This window comes from Tupaia chinensis, unplaced genomic scaffold (assembly GCF_000334495.1).
Source record: "Tupaia chinensis unplaced genomic scaffold, TupChi_1.0 Scaffold000165_2, whole genome shotgun sequence".
NCBI classification, from domain to species: domain Eukaryota; kingdom Metazoa; phylum Chordata; class Mammalia; order Scandentia; family Tupaiidae; genus Tupaia; species Tupaia belangeri.
This window is the reverse complement of record NW_006159640.1, coordinates 2,537,109-2,561,445: the sequence shown is the minus strand read 5'-3', so window position 1 is coordinate 2,561,445 and position 24,337 is coordinate 2,537,109. Positions and strand designations below refer to the sequence as shown.

The following is a 24,337-nucleotide window of genomic DNA, read 5'->3' as shown; positions in this document are numbered from 1 at the left end:
TATTGATGTAATTTACATCTGAATCCAGTTTGTTTGAACAAAGTACTTAAATATTTTATTCTTCATTAATCCTTATGACACCTTTATTTTTTAAAGGCCTTAATTACTATTATTATTATTATTATTGCCAGAAGGTACATGTGCTTACCAGAGAGAAGGAGAGGGCACACCCCATGGGGCGTGATCACCTCAGAGTTGCTTCTCTCCCATTTCTCCATCCCATCAGGATTTTGGGCACAGGTGCACACAAGGTTGGCATGTTTTTCAAGCTGCTGGAGCAGGGATTTACAACTGCAGTAGGCCATGTGAGATTCAGCTCTTTAACCACTAAGTTATGGCCAGCTCCAGGAGCCCTATTTTTAACATTTTCTGAATTTGAGTGAATTTTTAAAATACTTCTTTCTATAGCCTCCCATCTCCCAAATAAATAACTGACTCAGTTTTTCTTGTGACTAACTAGAAAATAAGTAAAGCTCAACACGAATTAAAACAAAAATTTCACTACTCCTCAAATATTAAATAGCCAAGTGAGAAACAGGTACTGCAGAGGTAATTGGCAACATTATTATTCTCCATGCTTGATAAATGCAGCCTCTCTCCATTTTCCTGCTGCATTAAAGGTATGCTGAAGCTTACCAACGTTCCTTTGGGAAGAGACATCTGAATGCAAAACAAGCAACGCCACCGTGTTGTGCAGGTTCCCAAACTCTCGCGCTTGTGCTGAACTCCACCGGCGTATCTGTCATCAGCACATGACAGCGTTTGGGTTAGAAATACATGAAAAGGGACAAGATCTGGTGGTTTTTGTTTTCAATGCTTTTTTTTTTTTTTTTTTCTCTTTATTTGCCAGAGGGCCTGTGCACTTGCTAGAGAGAGACTGGGATGAGGCGGGGAGCGGAGGGGCCTGAGAGTGAGAGAGTAGGTAAATACACAAGAATGTACCCGCTGAGGGGAATGGTCACACTGCCATTCCTTCTCTGTCTCTCCCTTTTGGGATTTTGGGCATGCGTACCACACACACATGCCCAATGTGTTTCTCAGGCCACTGGGTCTAGAACTGCAACAGCAGTCAGCGTGTGGAATCTAGCTGCTTTAACCACCAGGGCATGGTTTGGCCCCTTCTGGTTCCTGATATTGGACCACAAATAGGTTTCAATGCTTGACAGTAGTCAAAGTATAAAAAGGTCACAGGTTTTAAGCCAAAGGGTTTTGCCCCAGGAATACTTAACTCACATTCTAAAACCAATTCCATTCATTTATTCGAATTTAGATACCGAATGCTGATGAGATGCCAGGTAATTTTCCTGTACCTCCACATAATGGGAAAAACCCACCAGGCTGGACATCTGGTGGCCTGCCTCTGCCTCAGCCACGCCATGCTGTATGAATGTGGGCGAGTTCTTTACCGTAGCAGTATCTGACCTCTGTGCATTGCCAGAGGTAATGCTACCTATCCTGTCTACTTCTGTGTAAGGAGCAAATGAAATATCAAAAATGAGGACATTTTCAGAAGTAAAAATGTGCTCCATAAATGCAAGACAGTAGTAAATGTGTTCCTGAATGCCAGTTAATTTACATCAATCATCATTGTCAATGAAGTCCTTAATGGAAGAATGTGTAGTGAAAATGGGATAAGTCTCAACATACTGGGTCACTGGGAGTCATGATGCATTTCTGCATAGGAGAACACAGAAAAATACACGATGGCTGTTCTGATGACCCAGTAACATCGACACACAGAGCACGCTATGGTGTCACTGCTTGTTCCTTATTTCTGAAGAGCAAGAGCAGCAGGGTGATGTGACAGAAAGCTGAGGAGTGGCCTACGGGGAAACTCTCCCTTAATAAAGAAAAGAAAACTTTGCCTATGTGATGCATCACGCGCACAGGAGACGGGCTCTGGCTCTGGCATCTCCAGAGCTAGCTCTGAACCCGTGTCACAGTGTGTTAGCTCTGTGACCTCAAACACGTTGCTTACCATTTCTGTCTGGGACTGGAGAGCAAACTGTGTATCTTACTGACCTGTGGGCACCGAAAGTATTACCACTTAAAGTGACCAGCTATGTCTGGAACACAAGAAGTGCTCCATAAATAGTACTCAGCATTACTGCATGTTACAATTTTATGTATTTTATATCTACTGAACAAAAATAAAGTCTCCTCTCTGTGATCCCTCAACTTTGTGGGTGCAAATCAACCTCAACTTCTGACATTCTGTGACAGCTTGCCAACCCTAGTGCCCCGTGAGATAGGCCCGGCAGACAAAAAGATGCCACAGAGAAAGAAAAAAAATTAAGTCTCTGAATCTCAGAAGCTGGAAAAAGATATGGAAATGACTAGTCTGTCAGTGTGGGGAAGAAATGCAGACTCAAGGACACATTTATTGTAATGTTTGATAGTGACAGCCAGGAACCAGAGGAGGAGGATGGATTACAGAAAATCAAGACACGACAGTCAAAGTATTTGACTAAAAAAAGAACTGCATGTACGTTTTCATTTTTGTGTTGAGAATAGTTTGGCAATTTCGTATGTTACAGAACTGACATGATTTTCTTCGTTAGAAAAAGAGACTTCTCTGAGTAAGGACATATATGCTTCCAATTTATACTGGGTTTCATTAAAAGTTTTAGGGGTTTCTTATGGAATTACCTACAAGTTACACGATTGATTCATTAGAAGTAGAGTGCTGAAAAATGTGACCTTCAGAGTTGGCACAGGTAGGTTTGAATCTCCTGGGTTTACCTAACCTTATTACATGAATCTTAGGAAACACACTGGTTTTCAGCTTACTTTTATTTCCTCACCAATGAGATGTAGATGAAAACTCTTAGAAAATCACTTAAGTAATGCTAAATTAACGGTACCTATAACTGTTTTTGCCACTGGAACCTGTTATTGGAGGTCTTACTTTCTCTTCCATCATTGTCATTCAATTGTGAAGTTATTTAATCATTATTGTATTCTTGCATTCTGATGTGGTATAAAATATTCAAGTATAGGGGTAAGAGGAAGGGCATCAGGAGAGGAAAAAACAAACAAGACGTTTAATAGATACACAAATAAAAAGTTATTAATGGTAATGTATATGGAACTGTCTGACTTGACTAATATGCATTGTGTCCATGCTGGGAAAAACCATGCTGTACACTGTTAAGATGTACAGTGATTAAATGTAAATAAAACAATAAATTAAAAAAAGAGAAAGGTTCAAGTATTTTGTTAACTTTTCAGCATAACTAATCAAAATTATTATAACTGATTCAAGATAAATAAAAATACTTTTTTTTTTTTAAGACTTTCCTCCACTGTAAATTTGAATTGTGGTGATTTAAGATCAATTTCTCAGACTTAAGTTACTTTCAATCTTTAGAAAAACAGGTAATAAGGGCTGGCAGGGCGCTGGACTTCCACATGGCCACAGTTCGAGTCCCGGACCTGGCAGCTTGCTTTCTCACTCCCCCTCCCCCCACCCCCGTCCCTCTCTGGTCAAAGCAAAAATAAATAAATAAAGTTAAATAAAATAATCCTTTAAAAAAAAAGAAAAAATAGGTAATAGTTTTTTAAAATGTAATAATCTTTATCAATGGACAGTTTTGTCACCATGGGTAGAGTTTTAATAGTTGTCTGGTTGTTGATTCTAGATCTTTATAGTCCAAGTGCATTTCTATTTTTAGTTAGTTGGGTTATACTTTCTTATGCAGTGTGACAATCTCTGTCTTTTAACTGGTGTGTTTAGTTACTTAATATAATTCTTGATACTTAATATAATTATATTTAAGGTAATTATTGATGTGGTTGGATTGAAATGGACCATTTTGGAAGATGAAAGAAAGAAACTAACAAGATGTTTAATAGACACACAAATGAAAAGTTATCTGTTAATGATAATGTAAAAAGAAATATAAAGAATGGGAGAAACACACCTATATCCTTCAAACAGGAGTTATTTTGGTATATATCCAACCCTGCTATTACAAGACAATTTCCCTTTCCTTTGAATAAAGTATCACATCGGCATTATTCGACTTTTTTTTTTTCCAGTAAATGCAGGTAATATGACATCAAATCAAGGATATTACTGTATGCATCATTTCAACAGAGAACTTTACCTTCTTTTTTCAATTTCTAATAGTATAACTTCACATTTGAATTCTGGGCTTGTTATTAGCATCTGACTTAAAAAGCCAATCACCACCAAAATGGCCTTGTTCATAGTCTCAAAGAGGAAGGAGAGGGCTCCAATACCATTTATTTGCTAAACGCTTTCCACCTTCCAGTCAGAATCAATCTTTCCCTCCTATTTATATTTTGATTGATACTCTACGTAGTCATTTCCACGGGTTATTAGACTAAGTTCTATGAAGTTATAAAAATAATTGAATTCTAGGGGCCAGCAGGTGGCCTGGTGGATAAGGTAGTAGACTCTCACATGGCTGCCATAGTTCAAGTCCTGAACCTGGCAGCTTGCTTTCTCACTTTTCCTCTCTCTCTCTGGTAGGAGCATGTGCCCTACGGCAAATTGAAAAGTAATAATAATAGAGACCAGAAGATAGTGTAATGGTTATGTCGCTGGACTCCCATGTAGTTGACTGAAGTTTGAATCCCAGACCTGGTGGCTTAGAACTCACGCTGGGTGCATGTGCATGCATGCTCAAGATCTTGAGAGGAGAATGGAAGAGAAGGGATTACAGCATGGCCATTCCCTCTGGGGGTGATTTCTTGCTTTCTGTCTCTCTGTCTCTACAGCAAGTACACATGCTCTATTGCAAAAATCTCTCTTAAAAATAAAATTAAATAAGATAAAATAAATAATTCTTAAAAAAACCTGAAATCCAAAGAATTTTTAAATCTACATTGGATTATCTGGAAAGTCATGACACATTTTTGCACAGAAAAACATGGAAAAATGTGCCATGACTTTCTTGACAACCTAAGAGCACTAGTACCTAGACTCTTAAAACATTAAAAATATTTACCACTTACAAAGAGAAAAAAGTGGCTATGAAAACCAGAGTCATTTCGCTAGGAAGATAAAAGTGGTCATTACCTGATTGTTTTGCCGATTGGCCCCCAGGAGGAAGCTGATCATGTGTCTTAGCGCTGAGTGCCTCAGAAGGAGATCTCCAGCCCTGATCCCTTGCTGTCACAAGAGAACGAGAATGACAAATTATACTTCTAACCAGAAAAAAGTTGTTTTAAAAACACAGCTGAATGAAAAGTTTTGAGAAGTCAATATATTGCTAAATGCTATAACTGACATATAAAAAAGTACTTGTTGAAATCTAATTTTAAAAACTCTTGAGCCTCACTTTGCTTTGCAATGAATACTAAGCAGACGATTAACCATTCATCTTAATGCAGACTTCTACTGTTCTCAGAGAGTAAGTATACGAGCCTGAATCAAAGTAGTGTGAGGGGTCTTCAAGAATTCATGGAAAATGAATTCTACGAAAAAAGTATGCAGAGATTTCAAAATTTTTACATGAAAATAAACTCATACTTTAATTCCATTTTCCACAAACTTTTTGCAATCCCCTTATATAATCTACCTTTAAGATTTTTAAGAAGAAACACTCAGAAAACCACATCATATAGAACCTATATGGATCAAGCTAAAAATTTTCCTTGTATAACATTTCTTTAGCTTATAAATCTGCTTTATTGGAAAAAGGTATTGGGAAAAAAAATCATTTACCTTTTGTACAAAAGTGTTGAACAGGAAAAAATACTGAGCACAATTTTTACAATTTTCTGGGACATCTTTATCCAACAGAGCAAGCAGTACCTCCAGTAACTGATGAAGGCTTTTTAACTGGTAAGAGGAAAAATGAAATTACATAAAGAAAAATAAGATAAGGCAGATGTTTGTAACAGGGATAAAATAAACCACCATAAGAACAAAAGAGAAGTCTGACTGATACAATCCAGTCTCAGATTCATTGGATTTATGCTTTGGAGAACAAAACCAAAATGAACAGTTTTTACCTTCCAGAGAAAGACTGATACTGTTAGGATAATTAAAAGGAAAGCCTAGTTTTACTTCCTAGATTCAGAGTCAAGGGCAGGATACTGCTGCCTGAACATCACATTTTCTCCAGAGCCAATTTCTCTCTTACAAAAAGGTGAGGTGTTCAGTGGAGACATATTTCTGAATCCCTCCCTCCACTACGCTACTTCCTCACATAGTCACAGATGCAAAGAAGAAACACAGACACAGGCATAGGGCTGGAGGTCAAGCCAAGGGAGCAATGGAGCGCAACAGCCTGACAGGACAACGGTGATACCGACTCAACTGGGAACTTACTTGAAAGCCCGCTGACGCCTCATGGAAAGCTTTGAAAAACATTTTATTTGTTTAGAAACCATTTTGGTTATGACATTGCTTCTTCTTTCCCTCCCACCCCAACTGCTTTTGGATAAGTCCCTCAAAATTCCTCTGTGTTTGAAAATGAAGACTGGGTGTACTACTCTTCCTAGCTCATTTCTTCTGAAAATGGGACTCACAGTCTTGAAGTATTCCCATTCATCCTGTCACACCCATTACAAATACAGTGAAACTGAGCATTTACATAGCGCTTCATTTTCAAAGTACTTTACAATATAAAGTGGGTGGCAAGAGGCCACTATATTCATTGGGGGGAAAATCGACATGAAAATCTATCAGCTGGATATTCGGTAGAATCCTCAGAGGCCATGGCTTTTATGTTGACACCCTCCACTCCCTGCCCCTTCCACCACCTGCTGTCCTGCCCTTAGAGGTTGGTGGGCTAATATGCTCTGGCCTGACCCCATCTGCAGGAAGACAGCACTAATTCTACCTTAGCCCTTGGTATGGGTTGGTACATGGGCTTAGGGAGGAGAGTGAGATCCTAAGGATTCTTTATGCTTAGAAAACGTCTACAGGGTATCTCGGAACAACTTCCTAAGCAGCTCCCAATGATAAACTGTTCATATTCTGTATCTAGGAAAGGTTTTGTCTAAAAAAACGTTTTGCTTATTTAAACTCATCAGAAGCCACTGCCTCAGAATAAATCCCAACTTCCTGATTCCTGGAATTGGGAGACAGTCCTCTTCTTGAACCTTCCTATATCAGGGCATAGATGGCCTCCTTATTGATTTTGGACTGAACAAAGCACTGGTCTAAGAGTGCATCCTGCGTCAGGCCATGCTGAAGGAACTAAGTGCTTGGGTACCAGGTACTGTATCTGGACCAGCGTCCTCCTTATAGGACTTGCTCAAGGTCGTACAGCAAAGTCAACATCTGAAATGGAAGTAGCAATTCCTAGAACTTGTATTTGGTTCACTGAAACACAGTGCCTCCTGCCAATGTTTATAAGAAGCCAATTTGTTCTGAAAGTAATATTTTTCAAAGTTTTCCATGTAGTATCAGCTGTTTGAAACAGCAAACCTGGGATTTAAAAACAGACTGAATGATCAGATTTACAATATATGCCATTTACTTCCCTAAGACTTAAAATCTCTGGGGATCAATGATGGTAACAAACACCATGGTTTGTTTTAGCATGTGTGTATGTGCAATACTGAACCGGAAAATATGGTGTGGAAAATAGGGTCAGGAAGAAGAAATTCAAAGGGACAGGAACAAAGATTAGGGAATAATGAAGATCCACGAAGGAACTAATTTTGGACATTGCACCTGCATGAATGGCATGATTGGGTCTCATTACCAACTGCAGGTTTAGCTCTGGAAAACAGTTTATGAAGAAAGAGAGAACACCAGGTGTGGCTTGAAACATCTGTTGGTGTAGACGAGAGTTTCCAGACCCAAACTAGTTTTAGTTTACAACAATTTAATACAAATGCTTGAGAGAGGAGTCTGAGGAGGGAGTATTCTAGAGAGAAAACCCTAAATGCCTTGCCTACGCTGGCTTCTGGGGCTGTGAAGAGGGGACAGAAGGCCTATTCCAACATGCATCAGAAAGTCCTGGAAGGTACATTCATGTGCAAAATGGCCAGACCAATCCTAGGCTCTCTTTCTTACTACCTGCAATTTAAGGCATTCAGTAAACTCGGAATATATAAACAAAACTGTGAAAATGAGACCGACCTTATCCTGATAAAACAAGGCACTGTCTAGGGCTTTCTCCAGAATGGTGGCCACAGCAACTCGTACTTCTCTCACACTGCACTCCAACAAGAAAATCCTACAGTAAAGAGGAACGTGATGTAAAAAAGCAAAACAGCTTTCTGTTACCCCAACCTTGAACACAGATTCCCCATCAATATTCACGACACAAAACTACTCAAAGGTATTAGTTCGAGTCTCCTGAGAGCATGGGCACTCTTGCATGGGCCTCACAGAACTTTCTCCATTTCTGCTCATTCCACCCAACTGTTACTATGTACCAGCTGCCTAATTTACGGTTGTTCAAAATTCACTCGACTCTTAGTGTCAACTATACAAGAGTATAAAAGGTCACAAATACTACCTTAATGTTTCGCTGTAGAGGCTCAACCAGATCCAGGTCCAAGTCTTTAGAAAACATTTGGGGTGTACACATTTTCTGTCATAACACATTAGGAGGCCCCAGGAGAATGCAAACAGATCCAGACCATGGTGAGTTCCACAGGGTAAATGGCCAGTTTCCTCCCCAAATATATGCCATGACAGATATGATGGCAGTGGGGCAAAGGAAGGACTGATGATTAAGAGAGTCTGCGGGGCTCTATGGCCTAGTGAAGGCAGCTGGATACCGCACAGACAACTGCGATCCCACGTGACTGACCAAGTGGTTTGGGTCCCAGACCCTGCAGCTTGAAAAAAACACACTGGGCACATGTGCGTGTATGCCCCAAATCCTGAATAAAGAAATGGAGAAGGGACTGTAATGGGACCAGTCCCCATGAAGGGTACTTTCTCCCCTCTCCCTCTCAAGCACATGTATACTTTTGCAAAAAAAAAAAAAAAAAAAAAGAGTCCTAAGAGGCATGGAAACCAAAGGCAATGAGTGGACTTTGCTGGATCCTGATCTCTACACACTCAACAGTAATATGACATTTCTGAGACCTCTGAGAGAAATCAAAACATGGACTGTGGATAAAATGGGATGAAGAGATCATTGTAATTCTGTTTTGTATGATAACAGTAACATTTTTTTTTTAAAAAATTCACCTGTTAGAGATAGGTGCTGAAAAATTTATGTTTAATGTCCAAAATTTACTTTAAAATACTTCAGAGTTAAAAAAAAAAAAAAAGCATGCCTGTGAGTTGGAATAGGTAAGACAAGTCTGGCCAAATGTTGACAACTTGAGCTGGGAATGGATACAGGAGGGGGTTCATTATTTTGTTTACTTATGTGTATGTTTCAAGATTTCCACAATACAAAATCTTGAAAAATGTAAAGTATTCCTCATATTAGCAGTTTTCACTTCTTTTGTTTAAAGTTTACTCCTTCTGACAGAGAAACGGGGGGAGGAGGGAAGGAGAGAGAGGGTAACACCCCTTACAGGGTCCTCTTGTCACAATCTACCCCCAGCCAGCCAGGATCACAGGCACACACTGCCCGGGGTGTAGAGGGACACCCTGGGACGGCCCTGGGACCTGCCCAGCCTCCCCGTGCGGCTTCAGTGTGGGGAAGTGCTGCAGTACTGCTGTGCCACCGCGGCGGGTCACTAGTGTAGCTTCCTTAGGTCACTATGGAAGCAACATTACTACTCATGTCATTTTTTTTTTTTTAACAGTCATAACCACATTCTTAAAAATGCCTAAAAGGAGGTCTACTATTAAAAGACCTTTACAGTTCTTTATAGTTCTTCATATTTATAGTTACTGAAATATCAGGGAAGTCCAGTATATAGAGTATATATATATTTAGTTTTAATAATGACAACATAAACTATCTTAAAGATTTTAAAGAAATAAATAATTAGGGGGACTGGCAGACGGCACAGTGGTTAAGGGCGCTAGACTCCTACAAGGCTGACTGTGGTTCTAGTCCCAGACCTGGCGGCTTGCCTTCTCACTTTCTCTCTCTCTCTCTCTCGGTCTGTCCCTCTCTGGTCAAATGAAAATAAATAAATGAATAAATAAAGTTAAATAAAGTAATTCCTAAAAACAAGAAATAAGTAATTAGAGGAATGAGACAAACATAAAAATTCATAGTAATTGACAGTGATGAGTAATTAATTGGTCCTTATAAATACATAAAATAAATTCTATCAGAAAGAATTTAAATTAGGTAATCCACTGGGATTCTTGACCACCAGGAACACTAGGAAATGGAAACATACTACCAAAGGAAATTAGAGTTTCTCTGGAGACACTTAAAAGCAAGCCTGCTTGGAGGTAAGAGAATGAATAAAATATCTGTTATGTTCCTTTCAAATGGATGGTGATTCTGACATCCTTTTTTTTTTTTTCTTAGAGACTGTTGCTTGCAAGAGACAGACAGAAAGCGAGAAATTACACCCCCTCCTCCCCCCCCAGAGATGGCCACGCTGTAATCCCTTCTCCTCTAGTTTCCTCTCAGGATTTTGGGCATGGACACATATGTGCCCAGCGTGTTTCAAGTCACTGGGTCTGGGACTTGAACCTTGGTCGACTACGTGGGAGTTCGGCGACATAACCATTATGCCATCTGTTGGTCCCAAATGATTCTGATATTCTAATGCCTAGTGCAGTACTCTGGAGTCACATTGGAAAGACATTTTGGAACTGAACTGAGAAAACGGCTAAAAGTTTATCTCAAATGCACGGTAATGCTTCAAAGGAACGTTAACTTTCTTTTATTGGCTATATGGAGAATTCAGGCATACGTGAACAAACACTTGAGTGCTATACTATTTGCCAGACTGTGTACAGCAGGAAATCCAATGGATTTGGCTTTTGGTCTTAAGAAATGGGAGGTTACTGAGTGAGACAGGCAAAGCGAAAGGGAGCAGGCCAACAGAGCAAACGTGCTTTGGACTGGTCTCTCAGTACCATCCAGGCCGACACCCGGAGGAGGAGAAGGTGCTGACTATACCAAGAACAGACCGAAATGCTCCAGACAGAGGGATTACTGGTGCAAGGTCTTTGGGCAGGAAAAGAGCTTAGCACGTTTGAGGAACCAGAGGCCAGTGTGGCCTAAGCACACGAAGCTAGGAGGAAGTGAGGTCAGGTCAGCCTGGAAGGACAAAGACCAGACCAAGCAGGGCCTCATGGTTTACAGCGAAAATTCTGAATTTTATTGTAAGTATGATGGGAATCCACTAAAGTTTTTTAAAATAGAGAAGTCATATGATCTAATCCGTTTCAGAAAGAACACTTGTGGTGCTGAATGACATACATTACAAGGAAAAAAACAGATGTCGAGTAGTCAGATGAGTGTTTGGAGCTTAGACCTAGACAGGAAGGGGCTATGGGATCAAGAATTTTGATTAGATCTCTAACTTATCAGCACACTGCGATCACCTTGTGGGAAGGGAACTGCATTTCTGAATCCTCTGCTGGGTGTTGATCCTGAGAGATATCAGAGCATGTATACATATTAGGCTCTTTTCTTTTTTTTTTTTTTTTTTTGGAGAGGTTTTCGCTATAGGGTGCGTGCGCTCGCCAGACAGACAGACAGAGACATAGAGACAAAAAGCGAGAAATCACCCCCCAGGGGGGATGGTCACGCCGCAATCCCTTCTCCTCCATTCTCCTCTCGGGATCTTGGGCACACATGCGCACGCACACGCACCCGGCGTGAGTTTTAAGCCACTGGGTCTGGGACACGAACCACGGTCGACTATGTGGGAGTCCAGCGACATAGCCATTACGCTAACTGCTGGTTCCCATTTTAGGCTCTTTTATCAGAGCCTGATAAAATTCTAGAAGGTAAAAATGCAGAGATGAGTGAGATAACGAAAGGGCCAGCTTCCCTGGTAAGTTCTGCACGTGCAGAGACTCATTCTCAGAGAGAGCAGCTCCTTCCTAGCAGCAGGAGGAAAGGAAGAGATGGGCGCAGACTCTGGCAGGTGTGTGGAAACTGTGACGAGGCTGAGAAAGTGCTCACTTATGAATCTGCTTTCTCACTGAAGTCCAGGTCATTGGCTAGAGTGAGGGGCGGAAGGGAGCTGACATGGCAAGTCTGAGGGGTGAGGAACAGGAACAACAGAGGCAGAGTCCAAGAAGCGCCTACTGTGGAAGGGAGATGGCACACTGAGAAACTGAGGTGTTTGCTGGTTCCCCCTGTAAATGGTGAAGTCCCAAAGGACAGGAGAAGCTGACTCGAAAGTAATTCATAGTACAGTGTAAGCACTCAGATTGCTTCATCACGAATTTATACCTATAATGGCAAATAACATTTTAATTATAGCCACATAGTTAAATGCATAGGTAATGTACTATTAGATTTTGAAAAATAATTGTTTAGCCAGAATCTAAACTCAGGGGGACAATACTGTGGACTATGTAGGAACTTAGGGTTGTTCACCTCTTTGACTTGCAACCAGGATGTGAGTCCTGAAGGAAGGGGCCTACACTCCGGACAGCTCTGAGGCCCAGCAGGGGTTCTGGCCCTGACAGCCTGTGAGCTCTGCACGATCTGCCTCACACTGTCTGTGCAGTTGTTGCACACCTGCCTGAGTCTAGTCCAACAGAGATGATCTGGGAGGGACCTGAAGCATTTCCTCACTGCTTTGGTGAAGTAAGTTTAGCATGGACCCCAATGAGAAATAACTTCCATTTGAAATAAACAGTTATAAACCTTGACACTTACTTTATCAATTCTCGACCTTCAGAACTAACAAAATATTCAACTAGCCACTGACACGCGTCAAAACTTTTTGAAAGTAATGCTTCAATAGTAGCGATCCATTCTTCAGTGTCAACCCTTTATAAAAAAAGAGCAGAGACGGCAACATTAGTAGAGCCCTAGCAATAAGCCCACGGAGTGTCACGTATGCACCTGTCTACCCATGTCTCTACGCAAGCATCCTTCCACATATCCGTCAGTCAGAGGGAGGCGGAGGGAAAGGTGAAATGCTCAGTGGCAGCCCACCAACTAGCCAACACCTGTGGCACCCCCGAAGACAATGCTTGGCAGTCTTTGCTTAGTTACAGTGCGCCGCTTCCTTCCTTTCTCTGACAAAAATGTGTAAAGAAGCTTAAGTGTTAGACTTTCACTTTTATATTCTGCATCTGCATCAAATCTCAATTATAAAAAAAGGTCTGACCCACAGTATTTTGTTTTGTTCAGTTAATTTACACTCACAAAATGCTCACTTTTGGAACTGCTTGCATCAACATTTTTGTACTTTATTGCTACAATCATTAATATTCTGCTTTATGGGGACCAGCAGATGGTGTAATGGTTACATCATTGGACTCCCACATGGCTGAACGCAGTTTGAGTCCAAGACCTGGTGACTTGAAATTCACATTGGGCGTGTGTAGATGTGTGCCCAAAATCCCGAGAGGAGACTGGAGAAGGGATTGTGGCATGGCAATCCCCCCCTGGGGGGTGATTTCTCGCTTTCTGTCTCTGTATTTCCAGAGTGCACATGCCCTATAGCACAAATCTCTTAAAAAAAAAAAAAATCCTGCTTTATGGAATAACAATATCAAGGGCGAAAAAAGACATAGGGACCACACTATCCATGACCTCACTCCACTTCAAGTCCCCCAGTGCCCCCAAAAGGCAGACAAAACAGAATGGCAATCACATGCAGTGTACAGACGGCAAGCGCTAATTTCACAAATAAAAGTAATCAACTAAGTTTCCTTAATTCTCTGCCAAACATTAAAAGAAAGGATCAGAGTTTTCCTTCTTTTTTAATCAAATGATAAAGACTGAGATCACAAACCATATCTTTGATTATAACACATAAAAATAAAGTTGCTGGGCTAGTCCTTCCCACTGCCTGGGAGGCTGGGCCACACAGGAGGCCCGGTTTCCTTCCTGGGCCAGCCTGAACATACTGAACATGTGTGCATGTACCCGTAACTCTGGCTCTGTGGGACACCAGGGCAGTAGTATTGTGACCCTGTGGCAAGACCCTGTCAAAAATATCTACCTGCCTTTCTTCTTTTTCCTCTCTCGCACTATTTTTGTTTTCTTCCTAAGAGTTTCCTGACTGAAAAATCTTCCAAAAACCTCTCCATACTTGGGGGAGCTCACTATGCTAGCCAGAGGGAAAAGACTGAAAACCCTAGAGGTTTTCTAATTTAATCTGGTCACCTCACCCTAAGTCTCCCCTCACTCCAGGTATCATTCACAAACCACGACTCAACTACTCTTCATCCTTCACTCACTTATTCACAGAATGATGATCTGCCCAGGGCCTAGAAAGTGTCAGGCTTCCTCCCAGGTGCTGAGGATACAAACCAAAGAACAGGATACAGGCCACACCCAGAGCTTCTAAGGCAGCACTCTGAACATACTTCCCTGGGCAAAAGCCTCCTGTGTCTCCCACTCTCCTCTCTGGCACTCGGGGCACTCGCTGTGTTCCAAACCCAACATCTAGTCTACGCTCGAATAAGTCCCTCACAGCACTAGTGCAAGGCCTCAGTCAGTCAGCTCTTCCTGGCTCCTGACCAAGTCCTGTTACTCAGTTTCTTCCTGGGTCTAGAGTGACTCTTATGTGTTTCTTTACTTTTTGTCTTTCAAAATCCTCTAAGAATAGTAATGTCTTTAAAACTTCCTCCTTTCTTTTTTAAAAATTTTGCCAGATGGTGCATATGCTCGCTGGAGAGAGAGAGAGAGAGAGAGGGGAGGGGGGAGGGAGACAGGGAAAGTGAGAAAGCATGGGATTTTGGGCACATGTGCTCACAGTGTTTTTTCAAGCCACCAGGTCCAGAACTCAAACCGCACAGTCAACTGTGAGGGATCCAGCTGCCTTAACCATCATGCCACCAGCCGGCCCTTAAAGGCACATTCCAATCTCCATATCTGGATATGATTTTTCCCAGTTCCCAAAGACATACACAATTTAAGCTTGGCATCAGTTTTTTCCTTTCTATCTTTCTTTTCCATTAGGTTAGAAGTTTCTTAAAGATAGAGACCATGTCTTTGTCATCTATCAGTAGCTGTCTTCATAGTATTCTAAAATGCTAAATTTATAAGTTCAATTTTAAGTAACCACTGCCTATCAGAACACATCAGTTCTCACCTGAGTTTCTTCTTTGTCCGTAGGTATGTTTGAAAAAGGAACTGAATGGCAAGCTGTAGGCTCACCTTTGCCATGCAAGGATAATATGGATGCTTTAATTTAGTCTAAGGCAAGGGAGAAAGAAAAGAGGATTCTTTTTCATACAAGCTTTATAATTACATGTTGTTATGAACTGAATAATGATACACATAATAAAATTAAATACTAATACAGAAAATCTACCCACTACATTATAGAAAATGTAAATTCTTTTAAAATTTTAAAAAAGATTAAAAAAAGACATCCTCTTCACTTCTTTCATAAAGTCCTCTGAAAAGAGAGCCTTTGGACCACAGGATGTTAAGCAATCAAGAGACTCAGAATATTTTTTTCCCCTGTTGGCAAATTGTCATAATGGCTCTCAAGAAAAGGAAGTATGTGGAGGTTCATCTGGAGTCTGGTAAAATCTGACTACAAATTAGGAAAAAGTAATCTCCACAAAGCCCAATATACACGGACGTGACCTCACAACTACTCAGCCTCGTAACTACTCTTATATTCTTCATAAAATGTAAAAAGGGGCATTTTAAAAAGCCAGTACCTGAAAACCCACATACAACCTACATTATACATTATAAATACTGTCTGTGTTTTAACCTCACCCACTAAGTGATACAGTTATGGATCTAATCTAAATGCTAACAACCGAGAATGAGGGTGAGTCACTGAAGGCTGTGGCTCAAACGTAGTTACTAATGCTTCCTTATTTCAGTCATCTACTTACAGCATTCAATGAGGCTAAAGACAACACAAAACTGAAGTAATCACTACTGTAGACATCTCTATTCTTCATAAACTTGAGGTTTTCGTCTCTCACCATCTATGAAGGAAAATCAGTAATTATTTTTAAGAAATAGGATAAAATATTCAATACATAGAGAACATTTCTGGTGATATATTTAGGTAAAAAGAGTCTACAAAAAGTCAATCATAATTTATAATTCCCTTCTCTCAAGCATTGCATATTTAGAAAAGAACAGAGAAAAACCTTTCTTAAATATCAGATGCTGTATAAAAGGTGAAATTTTATTTTTATTAATAAAATAAAGCAAAGCCTGTGGGAAATTCAAGAAAATTACCACAAGGGAATCCTAATCTGGTTATTTTGAGTAGAACACTTTCCAAAGTGTGTGAAATGGCTTAATTCTCTCTTTGTTAATAAAAGATTTTCTTACTTTTCTTAAATTCTCTGGTTCCGGCTACTTAGCTTTTGATTAGTGCATGAAGTCTGGACTGAGTGGTTACACAGTTCTGAATTTAAATCCTTGCTCTGTGATACTGGCAGGTCATTTGTCCTTTACTGAGCCTTGGTTTTTCCATTAAAAAAAATGGGAATAAAACCTGCTACTCCCAGGACCAGCAGATGGAGTAATGGTCACTCACACTGGGTATATGTGCGTGAATGCCCAAAATCCTGAGCGGAGAATGGAGGAGAAGGGGTTGCGGTGTGGCCATCTCCTGTGGGGGGTGACTTCTCGCTTTCTGTCTCTCTGTTTCTCTCTGTCTCTTTGGCAAGCGAATGTGCTCTACAGCAAAAATCTCTCTACAAAACAAAACTAAGCAAAACATGCTGCTACTCTCTGAGAGTCTTTTGAGAATTAAAGACTTGTTTAAAGCATGTAGCACAGAGTAGGTATTCAATAAATAATGAACATCATTGTTGTATTAGTTTTACCCAAAGGCTATGAGCCTTAACATGTTTTTCTCTCCAGATAAAATAAGTTCATCTGAAGCAATGTGTTTCTACGCCCACTTCCTGTCTCATTGATTTGTGACTTCCTGCGATCACACGCAGGTCAGTGTCGGTGCTGGCCAGTTGTGAGTGTGCATCCTTATTTGTATCCCTGCCACTCGGTGCCACTGGCTCTCCAGCTACCTGTGAGACCTGAAGCACAAGACTGGTGAGACGAGGGGGCTGAGACGACGTGGCAGTAGAGGCATGGCTAACTCAGAGAGCAGCAGGAGGCCTTGAGCCCACAGGAGGAATCTGGACGCCTATCTGGATCTTTTCACTCAGAAATGTTTACGAGGTTCTTACCTGGTATATTCGAACAGGCATTTTCTCCACAAACAGCCCTTTCTTCTCGCCTTTTTTAACCAGCTTAGTTAGAATAGATAGCCGGTCATTGTTGGGTCGATGGGGCCGAGGAGAAGACTGAGGTGAAATTTCGGGTGAAGACGGAGCTGACCTAAGAGACAGAATGAGAAAACTATCTACTATACAGATTCTATTATTTTAGGAGTCACTAACACCTGCCAAACTTACATAACAGGGTACTAGATTTACACATAACTCACTTTCTTGATCCATAATATTAAAAGGCAAATTCACTGACAACAGAACCTTTTAAAAAAAATCAACAACTTTCTGAGTGTGGACACAGTACACTTTGGACATAAAGTGTATTCAATAAATGATGGCAAGATTCTTAAAAATATCAATTCTAGAATAAAGTAACTTATATGTATGCTTCTAAATACAAAGCATTGAGTCACTGGGAAAATCATGACACATTTTTCCATAGAAGACTATGTCATGGCTTTTCCGACAACCCAGTAACTTCTTGCCAAGAAAATAAAAACCAGAGGGCAATAAGAAAAGAATGTATTCATTTTCTTTTTAGAATTCTTTAGAACTTCTTTCTTGCTTAACTAATTATCTTTATCCTCAAAGATCACAACATCACCTACTGAATCATACAGCACATTATGCAAAAGAGAGACTTACAGAGAGAGATCCTCAGCTTCCTGCCGTACGACGCTGACTCGACTTTTCTTTGGTAACACTGGAGAGTTCTGATCAGACACCCTCTGGTAGAAAAGCATATAGGCATTCCAGTATCTTCGGCGAACATCGGTATATGGGTTGGCTGTGTAAAAGGACATTCAGAAAGAAGGCTTTGTAAATAAAAAGGATTTTCTTATCTAGACAATATAAGACAAAGGGTCCATAAATCCAGCAAGTGATCACTTACTGAATTTGCGAAATGCAAAGTGCAAGCAAAATGTGGGTTTTTTTTGAGTGCTGCTTATTGGGTTGTTGGGATAGTCATGATGCATTTTTGCATAGAAAACCAGAAAAATACGTCATAACTTTCTTGGGGACCTAAGGATATTTCAATTCTTGGACTAAAATAGGTAACTCACTTGGGAGGTAATATAGGAAGCCTGTAAGAAAGTTGTATGGTAATGAAATAAGGGAAAGAAGGTAAATATCTTAAGGAAGTCTAAATTTAAACAAAAGGCAGGTAACATTTAAGAAGATGTTGGTAAAGGATGGGATCATAATTGAACTCATCTAACCATTTCTGCAAAGATCAGCCGAATTTAAGCAGATTTTGGCAATAAAGCTATACTCAAGCTGTATGGCATCAAAATCTCATACAAGGTTACTTCTAAAAGGTTATGCAAAACGGAATTAAAGTTTGAACATTTTAAAATCCATGTGGAGGTTTTTTTATAATATGAATTTTCTATGCACTTTCTGAAAATCCCTTATATATTAGGCCTAATATGGGGAGAAGTTTAGAAATGCCTCTAGAAGATTCTAAGAACAGGCTTCAGAAATACTGAGCTCTCTGAAAAGTGTTTTTTTTTTTCCTTCCCTCCAAATTATAAACTCGAGTTTCTGGATATCCTTTTTTGCCCCTGGTAGTGTGGGATTGTACAGGGAAAGATTGCTTTGTCACACTGCAGAGTACATACAGTTTTAAAAACATAGGTGCTAGAAAGGTCTTCTTCAGTTAGTCATACCTCTACGACGAGTGAAAAGGAAATCCAAAAACTTCGGTGGACAACTACTACTTCTGAAACTATATATATATATACACACACACACACACACACTCACACACATATATATATATATATGTGTATTTTTTTTTTTTGAGAGAATTTTGCTATATGGTGTGTGTGCTCACCAGAGAGACAGAAAGAGAAACATCACCTCCTGAGGGAGAGATGGCCATGCCACAATCCCTTCTCCTCCATTCTCCTCTTGGGATTTTGGGCACACACACACATGTACCCGGCATGAATTTCAAGCTGCTGGGTCTAGGACTTGAACCATGATCAACTATGTGGGAGTCCAGAAATGTAAACATTATGCCATCTGCTGGTCTCAGAAACTATTTTTAAGATTTAAATTCTTTAGTCATAAGTTTCTCTTAATACAGTACTCATTTAATCTTAACTCTCCTTCTCCCACCTACCAAGGAATTATTTTTAAAATATATTTTTAAGTACTTGCTCTCAAAGAGTTCATGGTTCTATAGCTAGAGCAGCAGTGTTACAAAATAAAATCTATTGTATTTTTAATATAAGAATACTACTTTGATAAAAAATACGAAGAAATAAAACTAGTGAAAAATATTTGTAAATACTTACTTTGATCATAAACTTTTGGTCTATATTCTCCTCCAAAGCATTCATATTCCAGAGTCTCATCATTCAGGTCAAATTCTTCTATAACTGTGTCATTAAATTTATACCACTTTCCTTTTCCACACCCTCTAGATCCCAAAGAGCAAATGTTATAAGGTTAAAAACTAAAAATCTTCACCTCCAGGATTTATTTCTATGTTTTGTCTAAAATGAAGCAACTGATTACCCTTTAAAAATACCTAAGAAAAATGTAACAAGTTATTTCATTTTTTGGGAGAGGTTTTTGCTATAGGGCGCAGGTGCTCGCCAGAAAGACAGAGAGAGACAAAGAGAGAGAAAGCGAGAAATCACCCCCCAGGGGGGATGGCCACGCCACAATCCCTTCTCCTCCATTCTCCTCTCAGGATCTTGGGCATGCACAGACACACACGCCCGGCGTGAGTTTAAGCCACCAGGTCCGGGACTCGAACTGTGTTCGGCTACATGGGAGTCCAGCAACATAGCCATTACACTAACTGCTGGTTCCAAGTTATTTCAATTTCTAAAGCTTTTCAAATTGAAGGGGTAAAAATGAGTTACACCATGGTTTAAGGATTCAAAATGAAGTAAGATCAGAGAACAATGCAAACCTTCCCTTGCACCATAATGAAAAGCGCAGATCATAACGTAGGGAAGGGAGAGCAGAGAGGCTCCTGGCAGGGCGGGGTGAGGGCTGCGTGCAGAACCCTTACCGCCTGTCCTTGATGAAGGAGTAGTAGTGGCCCGCATGAGCCTGCCCACTGTGTACAATGACACCGACGAGTTCATAGTTTTCTGTGAGGGCAACTTTCTTTCGTGGGGATCCTCCGCCTCCCTGATCCATACTTCGCCCATTTTCACCAACTTCAGAAGATGAATCCTGGCGAGCCATTCCTGAAACTGTGTAAGGCTCCATGTTTAGCATCCAGGGAAACTACGGAAAAGCAAAAAGACCACATTATTGCTGATTAGTAAGGTATCTACGGCAGTGCCCAAGTCGGTTAGACGCAGGTGAGAAGAGCTGTTTTCCTAACTCGAGCTGGGAAACTACTTCTCCAATTCAAGTCTGGGAGAGTATACGTGGACTGTGGTTATTTCATGGCTATCACTGGCAGGCCTTCTAGAAACAGGTGCGATTGTTATATAGCTGCCTATTCCAGCTGCAGTTGTTCAGGACACTCGGAATGCTGAGACCACAGCCTTTCACGGGGTAGATGAAATTTGAAACAGAATGAGGAAAAAGTGAAGATGGGAGTGAAGTATTGGTTGTGAGAAATTTCAGGAAGAAAAAACTTACCCTTATTTGTTCATCATACTTGATGGAGCGTCCACTCTCCCAGTCAAATCCAAATCTCATCAGGTGAATTACCAAGACACTAGGTAAAGACTTAATACACGTCCTTTTCACTGTTATTCTCTAAAGAAAGGCAAAAGTTAATTACTGCCATAAAGGAAATGAAAAACAGAGGCATTAATGTAAAGGTTTTTCCCGCCCATGTTAAAACAAGTAATGACATAATTTAATGGAAGTAACAAGAGCTTTAATACTGACTTTACACAAAGATACAGACCAGAAAAACCAAATCAGTCATGTATGTTGAAAGCGCAAACGTCATACCTTCTCTTTACACTTTTCACAGTAGTATGCATTACTTCCCTCTAGAACTTCTCCTCTAACAAACTGGTCCAAAGAAATCTCCAGACTCTGACAAGAAGTAACTCCTAGGTTGAGGGCCATGAAAGCTTCTTCGCGCTCATATCTGATCAGGAAGTAGCAAAACTCACAATCACCGATGGAATCTAACACTCTTGAAATGATCACAATATCTGAGCTTGAACACAGACTGCATTCCTAATCAGTACAATTAATGCAACTTCTTTTTACCTTCTGAAAGGGTACTGGCAAACAAAACACCAATTTTTAACAATTTAGAATTGCTTAAAATTAGGAATTTCAACAACTATTTTCTTAAGATCACGAAGAAATTTTGGAAATGGAAACCAAAGAAACTTAATTAATTGAACATGCATAGATCCATTAAGAGACATACTTGTAAGTCTCTCAGTAAATGCAACATACTAGAAAAAACATTTAAAAATGATGATTATAATTTTTTACGTGTCAGTGTTATCTTCACCCACCTGTGAGGGCAGTCTTTACAGATCTTCTGGTCAGAATAGATGCCCTGAAAGGTGTTCTTAAAAATTTGGTCTCTTCCCATTTTCTGTTAGAATAAAAAAATAGAAATTTCAGTTGATGCCTTTAGAACTTACATGTTGTTTATACAGAATTGTATTTAATGTACATATTTCAACTTCACCACTAAGATAAAACAAAGTCATTCTGGTAGTCTCAGCTGGGAGCAAGGCGAAGGCTACATCCCATGCTTAGACCTGCTGTCAGAGTGACATGGACAGACGACGTGAGACCGGTCAGAGCTGAGGACAGGACAGTGTTCTCTGATGATTCTGAAACCTTCCCGCCCTGTGCCTCAATTACCAAGTCAGCAGCAACTGCCTACAACCTTCTGTTTGTTTTTGTGGACAGAAAGCTATGCCTTTATGAGTTACTCTAAAATACAAAATGGATAAACTGATGAGAGGCCAATGCTGGTGGGGGCAGCAGGCAATCCGAGAACCTGCCCCACATGATGTATTGGGCAGAGGCGGAGAGCTTTCAGTTTAAACATCACCACCAGTAACTTTTTACTGTGGTCCCCTTGTCCCTCTGCCAGAGGACTCTCCCGAGTTCTAACACTGCTCTGCAAGAGGCCATCTGTCCACTGGCGACCTCGCTCCCGAGACGAGGCTACTTCAGCGGTGCACTCTGAGAGTGTGTGGGTACAAACGGTTACTGCTGCATTGTACAGATTAAGAATTATGTACTTTATTGAGAGTTAGATGAGTTAAAAAGAAAATGAATACACAGATCTAGTGACCTGTATATGTTTTGAGGTTTGAACACAGAAGAAATGAATTCTAGTTGTATTAAAAATCATCAACTTTTGATCAGGCAGTTTCACAATGATCCCAAATCTTAAGACATTGTTCTCATATTAGAATGAGAGCTTGAGGGCAGCAGAGGGAAGGAGAGACTTTGATTACCTTGAGATATTCATCCATCTGATCAATGAGGCTAGTAAAGAATTCATAGGCATCCTGCTGTTCTCTCACATAGAGTTCTTTGTTCCACATCTTGAAAATCTACACGACAGGAATTACATAGGTTTTTAAAGCAAAAGTAACAACTTCTGAATATAGTAGAAAAGGAATGTGAAAGAGCACTTAAATGCTTCTAAAAACCAAGTTCACTATCAAGATGTGGAAGTTTTTGCTGTAGTGAGATTGGCTTGTGTTCAGTCATCTATGCTTTGTTGGTCTGAAACCAAAGGTGCATATGGGATGAGATCTAAGGCCATGGAACAGGGAGTTTTTAGAAACTAAGCAATCTCTGGGGGAAGACACAAAGTAATTCCTTTACATGATACACAGCAAAGCAATATTATAAAGTCATGTTCTTTAAGACATTAGTGAAACTCAGGGTGGAGGAATGGTTTGAACAAATATTTCAAACAGTTAAATAAGAATCATGAGAAATTATGAGAGAAAATAATTAAGATTAAAAGTGCCTCAGAATTATACATGACTATTCTCAACATTCAATCATGTACGACCAAGTTCCAGTTTTGACAGTGATATACCCATTTTGTATAGGTTCTTGGCAATAGGAGTGGTCTAGACTTAATAACGATAAGAAACCACTATCGCTAGGGGAAAAAAATGTAGCCAAACTCCAAATATCTAACATCTTAAAAGGTAAAAAGAGTTACTGAATGAAATACCTTCCAAAAGTTCTCAGGTACATAATATTGCAGCTTGCTTTCCATCAAATGCCCAAAGAGAGACTGAACTTGGTAAAATACGCTATCATCTGGGTTGTCCGTGTCGTCATCGACTGAAAGTAACGACTAAAAGGAAAAGAAACGCATCATGTGAGAGACACTTAGCTGTGTCCCAGGGAAACGTGGCCTATGTATACATACGTGCCTGCGTCTTTAGGCAGCTATGCAGGTGTGGACTGCATATGTTCAGCTTCAAAACTTCCTAGCTGGTGTCATTATAAACAAATTACCTTTTGGAGCTTCTGTTTGATTATGATAAACTGAAACTAGTAATACCCACATTTCTACAAAAAATAAATGTGACGTGATACATATGGAACATCTCAGAACTACTGACTGTAATGACATAAGCTATTACTCTACCACTATGGAGAACTGATGACAGTCTACATAGTTCCAAATACTAAAACTGTTAGCAATGTTATAGAACAGAATCTGAGAATAAGTATGGAGTTAAAAAAAATAATCAGATTAAGTCCATCTGTTATATAGGCACCACATTATTATAACAGCAGACTTATAAAAATGTGTGACTACGGGGGCCAGTTGGTAAAGTGGTTATAGCACTGGACTCCCACATGGCTGACTGCAGTTCGAGTCCTGGACTTGGCAGTTTGAAAATCATGCTGGGCATGTATGTGTGCGCACTCAAAATCCCAGGAAGTGAATGGAGAAGGGATTGCAGCATGGGCATCCCCCTGGAGGGTAATTTCTCACTTTGCCCTTCACTGTCTCTTTTGTCTCTCTCCAGCAAGGGCATGCACCCTGGAGGAAAACAAAACAAAACAAAACAAAAAACTAAAAATAAATAAAAAATGTGTGACTATAAACTACGTATATCTATACAGATTTCAAAAGCTACTAAAGATAAAGAGTCCCTAGCTATGTCTAGTTTTAGC

At 40.1% G+C, this 24,337-nt stretch overlaps 1 protein-coding gene across 2 annotated transcripts in view; it reads right to left on the bottom strand.

Moving 5' to 3' along the window:
- The window catches only part of USP24 (ubiquitin specific peptidase 24), a gene marked incomplete at its 5' end in the record, with an annotated part of 162,154 nt that overhangs the window by 22,179 nt on the left and 115,638 nt on the right, over positions 1–24,337 (bottom strand). For both annotated transcript variants that reach the window (XM_014586891.1, XM_027770887.1), the window contains 16 exon segments: positions 637–739; positions 5,048–5,140; positions 5,696–5,812; positions 8,069–8,165; positions 12,705–12,818; positions 15,097–15,200; positions 15,860–15,955; positions 17,174–17,324; positions 17,864–18,005; positions 19,522–19,646; positions 20,250–20,470; positions 20,834–20,953; positions 21,155–21,296; positions 21,679–21,761; positions 22,642–22,740; positions 23,379–23,504. In XM_014586891.1, the coding sequence (XP_014442377.1) occupies positions 637–739; positions 5,048–5,140; positions 5,696–5,812; positions 8,069–8,165; positions 12,705–12,818; positions 15,097–15,200; positions 15,860–15,955; positions 17,174–17,324; positions 17,864–18,005; positions 19,522–19,646; positions 20,250–20,470; positions 20,834–20,953; positions 21,155–21,296; positions 21,679–21,761; positions 22,642–22,740; positions 23,379–23,504 (1,933 nt within the window).